At 36.8% G+C, this 7,928-nt stretch overlaps 1 protein-coding gene across 1 annotated transcript; it reads left to right on the top strand.

Annotated features, from left to right (window-relative positions):
- The first annotated feature begins 4,119 nt into the window (after nt 1-4,119).
- LOC149570106 (germin-like protein 1-1) lies at nt 4,120-5,203 on the top strand. The gene is made up of 2 exons (XM_089817089.1): nt 4,120-4,124; nt 4,447-5,203. Exons 1-2 carry the CDS (start codon nt 4,120-4,122, stop codon nt 5,201-5,203), a joined length of 762 nt encoding a protein of 253 aa, XP_089673215.1.
- The last annotated feature ends 2,725 nt before the right edge of the window (nt 5,204-7,928 follow it).

Raw genomic sequence — 7,928 nt, 5'->3', positions numbered from 1 at the left:
ATGACATTATTTGACACATTTGTACAGTCATCAATGCCTATTCAAGATGAGAAAGAAGATGTGGTTGTTAAAGATTGGATTTATAGACAAGAGAAGTATATGCACAATGAATATTTCACTCCTTCACCTAATGCTTATGGAAGAGGGTATTCTTTTGTTAAGAAAATGGGTTATCTTGGACATGGTCCTCTTAGTAATAGATTGGATGCTAGAGTTGAACCCCTTGATCATCAACTTTTTGGATGCAAATCTAAGAATTCAGTCGGCCTAGGGTATGTGGATCACAATAAGAATGTTGCTTCTATCCTTGATAAGTCAGATAGTGAAGAAGAACAAGAATACATACCTAATTCAAAAAAACAACAAGATATCTGTGAAGATTGGGTCCCTTCTACTAATCTCCTTTGGGGAGATTTAGATAATCTAGTATCTCATGAGACAGTTGCCAATTTAGAACAAGAAAGTGTGACTCTTGATAGTATTGAAGATTCCACATCTAGACATCCCAAGCATTCATGGTGTAAGCATCCTAGTCGAGATTTTGAAACAAATTCCAACAAGTATGAATGGGATTCTTTCTCAGAATCTTCCACAGTTGATATGGATGTTGATGTTGTTCATACATATAGTTTTCAACCTAAGTTATTTAATGAGTCACATATAGGACTAGAGGATTTGAACTCACATGTTGCCTTAGTGGATGATTCTTCACTTTTGAGGATGAATCTTGATTTGGGTAGTTTAGGAAGTTATTTGATAGACCTTGAATCTTCAATCACTAGAGATATCATCCATATTCACAATCTTGAACCTGTCATTGATTTATCCCTTGTTCATCCTAACCTAATTGATTGGTCCCAACGCAACCAAGAACCTAAAATCTTAACATTTCAAAATGACTATGAAATAGCCTGTTATTTGAATGCCATTGAACCTGTAGTCTCTTCCACCAGTGAACCAGCTGCTAGTATGACAAAGCCAGATATCAAGTGCCTTAGTCACAAAATAAAGAGAAAAGAAAAGAAAAAGAAAAGGAGTTCTGATGGCAAAAACCACTATGTGGCGGTGTCAGAACCAAAAAAAGTAAAAAGAAAGGATGTATCCAAGGGTGAAAACCTCTCTAAGGCACCTAAGGATGAGGTACTTGATTCTCTTCCTAGTTATTTTCAAGATAGATCTATAGTACTTATTGAACCAACACAAGCAGTCAATTTGGGTACGGATGAAGCTCTGCAAAGGGTACATTTGGCTCAGTCCTTGTCATCACAAAAAAAAGAAGCCTATACTAAGTTCTTACAAGAAAGGAAGATTAATTTTGCATGGACTTATTCAGATATGCCAGGGTTAGACACTAATCTTATTATGCATCACTTATCCATAGCTCCAAGTGTTAAACCAATTAAGCAAAAATTGAGAAAAATGCATCCTCATATAGCTCTCTTAGTCAAAGCAGAATTAGAGAAACTCCTTGGTGCAAAATTCATAAGAGCTATTGACTATGCCAAATGGATATCAAACATTGTACCAGTTTCAAAACATGACAAAACCATTCGAGTTTGCATAGATTTTAGAGATGTTAATAAAGCATGCCCAAAGGATGATTTTCCACTTCCTAATATAGACATGATAGTGAATATGACCGCGGGTTATGAGATTTATTCCTTAATGGATGGTTTTTCTGGATATAATCAAATTAAGACAGCTCCTGAAGACCAAGAAAAGACTGCATTTACTTGTGCATGGGGTACCTATTGTTGGAATTTTATGCCTTTTGGATTAAAAAATGCAGGAGCTACCTATCAACGAGCTATGACAACTATTTTTCATGATATGATGCATAAAAACATGGAAGATTATGTGGATGACACCTTGGCCAAGTCTAAGAAAAGAGATACACACTTAGATGATTTAGAAGTCATTCTAGATCGTATGGAACAATTTCAACTAAGGTTAAATCCTTAAAAGTGTGCAATTGGAGTCACTTCTAGCAAATTACTAGGATTCATTATTTCAGTAAAAGGGATAGAGGTGGACCCTGAAAAAGTTCAGGCAATTGTGGATATGCCACCTCCTAAAAACATTAGTCAAATGAGAAGTCTTCAAGGATGTCTTCAATCTATAAGGAAGTTTATTTCACAATTGGCAGATAGAGCTCAACATTTCAACAAGAACTTACATAAAGGAGTCAAATGTGTATGGAATGATGAATGTCAACAAAGCATGGACCAGATCAAGAAATACTTGGCAAATCCTCCTATTTTAATGAATCCTATCCCAGGAAAACCACTTATCCTATATGTTTCAGCAACAGAATCTGCCTTAGGGGAATTATTAGCTCAACTTGATGAACATGGGAAAGAAAGAGCAATATACTACATTAGTCGTACTCTTGTTTCATATGAGGTTAATTACACCAGTATTGAGAAAGCTTGCCTCGCAGTTGTGTTTGCTTCCCAAAAGTTGCAACATTATATGCTTGCGCAAACTATACACCTCATAGCGAAAATTGATCCACTCAAGTACTTACTATGTAAGGTTGCCCTCACAGGTAGACTTGCTAAATGGATGATGATTCTTTCAGAGTTTGACATAGAGTACATTAAGCGTAAAGCAATCAAAGGACAAGTTATAGCAAATCAATTGGCTAATTTCCCACTACAAGATGATGCACCTATTCAAGTTGATTTCCCAGATGAGCACCTCATGTATATGACTGAAAGAACATGGAAGATGTTCTTTGATGGGTTCTTTATGCAAAGTGGTTCAGGAGCTGGTGTGTTGTTTGTTTCTCCTCATGGGTACACAATTCCTAAATCTTACAAGCTATTATTTCCATGTACAAACAATATTACTGAATATGAAGCTTTAACAAATGGACCTAAAATGGCCATAGAATGGAGAATTAAAGAGTTACACATCTATGGAGATTAATAGTTGATAATCAACCAAGTCAATGATGATTGTCTAACAAAAAATGATAAATTGGTACCTTACAAGAAAATGGTTGATTCCTTGAGACTCTACTTCATATTCGTCTCATTTCAACAAATCCCTCGAATAGAAAATAAGGCAGCTGATGCTATGGCTACACTTTCTTCATTTCTTTAATTAGAGCAACATGAATCAAGATTTGAATTCCTAGTGGAAGAGCTACATCACCCTGTATACACTAAAAATTGTCCTAAATGACTTTATTAATCTAATTAGTAATGGTCACATTCCTCTACTTATTTAATTAAATTATTTTAATTAAATAGGTTCATTTTTGTCTAAGTATTTAAATTTAATTTAAATACTTCTTAGCTCTAATGTGTTAATTTAATTTAACACATGATTCTCCACATATCCTTTTTTTTTTTTTTTTTTAAATAAATTTTATTTATTTAAAATCCTCCATATTCCCATTAATCCTTCTAGACCTTGATTAAATTAAATTTTATTTAATTTAATCTTTATTCAAACTGCCTAAAAGTACGTGCATTCATATTAGTTGTCATCACATCTTTTAAGCACATGTTGTCTACACCATAGGAATCTTCTACACACACATGCCATCTCATCAGTCTTATCTATCTATCTAGAATGTGAGATAAGGTGCTTAGTTGTCAATTCTTATCCTTATCTCATGTGCTTAGTTGTCAATCTCTATCCTTATCTCTTAGTGGTTTCTAAGCACATTCTAGAAGCTTCCTCCATCCACTTTAAATAGACATCTTGTCTCAAGCATTTCAGACACTACAAGAAGCACGAGAAGAATGGCCTGATACTGGTTGGGTTAGGAGTCATTCGAAGTCCATCATTGCATCATCGTTCTGTCATTTTGAATTCTCATATCATCTAGTCTAGGTACATATTCTGTTTGCATACACACATCCAAGAGATTCATCCATTATTGTGTTCCTGAGAGCATACCGAACATACTCTCCATTGTTATGTTCATAGTTTGAGCTTTGCATAATCTTGGTTACAATTTTATGCAACACATTTTGGCATGCTCGGTGGGACCCACTTCGCGGGTTCAAATTTGTTCAAGCTAAGGTGGAAGGCTCACGGCTGGAGAATAACTTGCATAGGGAGCGTCAAATCAAGCCACGAGGTTCGTCACCATCTTTGGAGCGCATGAGGTGAGTACCCTATATTTTGTTCTTCTTTGTTGAAAAAGAAAATTGTATAGGGGCTTGGTTTTCTTCAATTTGCTTTATGCTATTTAGGTTATTAAAAAAAAAAAAAAAAAGTGAGATAGGGGGGTTATTTTCATTTTTGCATATGGGGAAGGGAGAAAACAATTAAAATAAAAAAAAGGGTGTGTTTATTAAAATATAAATATAAAAAATTTATAAAAAAAAAAAAAAAAAATTTAAGCCAGAGCCGGCGGCTCCCTCTCTTTTCCAGCTCGAGCCGCCTCTGCTGACGACTCCCCTCCCCCCGACGCTGCTGCCGCCCCAGCAGCTCTCCCTTCTTCTCGGCGCCGCCACCTCTACTAGCACCTCCAACCACATCCTACACTCTCCGCTGCTGGCCTCACCTCCGCGCCCTCGTTGTCGATCATGTCGCTCCACCTCCGAGCGCTAACTTCTTTCCCCCACAGTGTTGTTCTCCTGCTTTCTCCTGCGGCCGCGGCCTGTTGGTGCCGCCCCCGCTTATATCTTTTGCATGCGGTCGCCCGCCACCGTCGGCACCTGAACTACCCGTAGTCGCCGCCGATTTCAAAACCTCGCTGCTTGTAAAGCCCAGAAATACGTCAAATCCTCTCAGATCTGCTCTCATGATCGTCACTGCCTCATCTTTTTCGGGCCTGAACACACAGGGGCTGTCCTTTTCTCGGATCGATTACAAGAAAGGCAGGATTGTGCAGCCGCATTTTCATCCTAGGGCTTCGGAGGTTTTGTATATGATGAAAGGCACCCTGCGCGCCGGATTTATTGATACGCAAAACCGGTTGTTTGAGGAGATCGTTAAGGAAGGTGAATTATTTGTTTTTCCGCAAGGAATGGTGCATTTTATCCAAAATTTGGGGGATGGATCAGCCGTGAGCTTGTCCAGCTTGAATAGCCAGAATCCTGGGGCTGTTTTGCTTGCTAAAACTATGTTTGCATCAAAGCCTGTTGTTCCTGATACTGTTCTTGCCAAGGCCCTCTTTCGCCTTGCTGCTTGTATACATTATATGTATAATAAAAGGAAATCTATACACACTTCTAATTAATACTCCGTTCAAAAATTAAAAATTAAAAAAATCAAAAAATAAATAAAATAAAAAAATAAATTTAAAATTTAAAAAATAAAAAAATAAAAAAATTTTAAAAAATTTTTTATAAATTAAATTAAAAAAATTTTGCTTTTATTTCCTTCAAATAGGCCTTTTAGAATCAAATTTATTTTTTTTTATGCATTTAGATCATTATTTTTCATTTTTCTTTTAGCCAAAACATCCAAAAAACTATAAAAAAATTTTGCTTTTCGTGTGCCTGATTTTTGCAACATTGAACAAACATTGTACATTTTAATCACGTGTGTCTTCAGTTAGACTAGAAAAACTTAAAATTTCTTTGGTAACGAATGTGTGTATTTTAAACCCCAGGACCACTTACGTATTCTCTCCCCTCGCGCCTTTGGGTGATCTTGGGTGCACAAGAAATAAGTGGACTTGTTTTTATTTTTCTAGGAGGCCTGCTTGGGGATTTCATCACCCCTTGGGACGACCTCAACTCCAGCGTTCTGGCGGAGTATAAAAATCGGGAGGTGAATCGAAAGACACTTCTCTTGGAAGCGTAATATTGTCACTCTTGGCTAAGCCCCAAAGAACTTTATATCTTTGGGAAGTGAAGGAGGAGATTGGGTTACCGTCTCCCCTCGGCTGTGTGGCAGTATTTCCTTTCATCTACAGATTCGAGCCTCACGTACCTTGCGTATATCGAGGACGCCCCCTAGTTGAGCCTTGTACAGCCTAGTTTAACCTTATAGGACTGTTGGTGTGTTTGGCGTGTTTGAAGCACATTGGTATTGTACATATTTCATTATTTTCTTTTGCATCTTAAACCTAAAAATCCAAAAAAATCAAAAAAACATTTCAAAAACACAAAAAACCTCTTCTTAATCATCATTCCAAATCATTTCACGTAACATATTCCTTCCATCCAAGACATCGTTCCCCCTTACATATCTTACCTTCATCATTCAAAACGTTGCTTGACATCTTCATCCTCTTTATTTATCTAAATCATTTCCTCATCATTTAATCACATTCCTAATCTTCATCCTAGTCATGATTCATCATTATTCATATTCAATTTCCCTAGTCAAGCTCATCATGCATTCTTAATTCGATTCTTCAAATCAGCATTCTTCTATCCAATTCCTTGTCAAATTTAGTCATCCAAGTCATAATCAATCTTTCAAAAACTTCATTCACGTCTTCTTCTATTTCAATTTGACATCACATATTCTACTTTGGACATAGGAGCATCGTCTTATCATTGGACTTTCATTCAAATCAAACATTCACTTTATTTACACTATCATAGGGTTCTTATCAAATCAAATCAAACATTCACTTTATTTACACTATCATAGGGTTCTTATCAAATCAAATCGAACCCTCGTCCAATCCAAATCCAAACCAAATCAATATCAAATCAATTCAAATTCAATTAAATTGAATCATATCAAGTGCAATTAATTTCAAATCAAATCAAATCAAATCAAAGTCTAATCAGCACAAAGCTCCTAATTCCAAGTTCATATTCCCTCTTCAAATCTTTTCATCTTGCATCCATGGATTCAAATCCACTTCTCTCAATGATTGACAACATTGCACGACAACATGGTCTCGTATTTCCTCCATATCAAATTCCTTCTCAACATTTCAATTCTAATCTATCTCATGTTCATCATTCTCCTACCTTTGACCAGGGAAATCTATCTCCTTATCATTCATCTGTAGACAATTCCATCCATAGCCAATATAATTCCTCCGTCATAAATGACCTCGCCATAGAAATTGAGGAACTAAAGAATACACTCTTGGACAAAATAACTCCGCAGGAAAAGGTCATTTTCTTTGCTATGTGTCCTTCATTTTCTAGCTCTCGTATCCCTCCATACAATTCCATTCATGGCCCACACAATGCCTCAGACGTAAAAACCCTTACCAAGAAAATGGAGGAAATGAAGAATTGTCTTTCATATCTCAAAGGCATTAGTTCTCATGTCCCATCCAATCCTAATCCTCCATGTAATCCTCCTTACTATGAACCTAATCCAAATCCTTTATCCATAATTCCACCTCCACAAAATTCTAATCCTATAACTACATCATCCCCTAATTCTCCAACAACATCATCTCCTAAGCCTCCAACAATGTCATCTCCACCTCGTCAGGGGTATTTAACATCACTTTTGGCTAGATTGAAAATTCAGCATAATGTAAGCCAATCACCCAAAGCCACACCTCCAGTTCCATCTCAAGACCTTCCTTCAAAGCATGATGCTTCTCCTCTAGATTTGAGCACATCTCCATCTCATCATTCCATTATCCCTCAAGATTCATCTATCCCTCCTAGTCCATCTTCTGATTCCCCTCCTAATCAAGATCAAGACATTACACCTACCACGCACATTACCAATTCCATTCCATCTCCAATATTAGCATCCATAGATATTCCCCTTCATGAAAAAGTTTCTTCCACTCCATTCACTAATACTCCTCCATGTCAAGATCCAATTACTCCATCTCATGATTCCATTTCCTCCACGCCCACATATGATGATCCACTTACCATGCTATATGATCTTCTTTCACCACATGATTCCATTCCTTCCACGTCCTCATATGATTCTAGTCCATTTCATGATCCACTCCTTGAGCTATATGATATTCTTTCATGTCAAGATCAAAGTACTCCATCTCATAGTTCCACTCCCTCCATTCC

This window comes from Cupressus sempervirens, chromosome 3, assembly GCF_028749045.1.
Source record: "Cupressus sempervirens isolate cs-2001-9-10 chromosome 3, ASM2874904v1, whole genome shotgun sequence".
NCBI lineage: Eukaryota > Viridiplantae > Streptophyta > Pinopsida > Cupressales > Cupressaceae > Cupressus > Cupressus sempervirens.
This window is presented reverse-complemented; position numbering and strand designations above follow the sequence as displayed.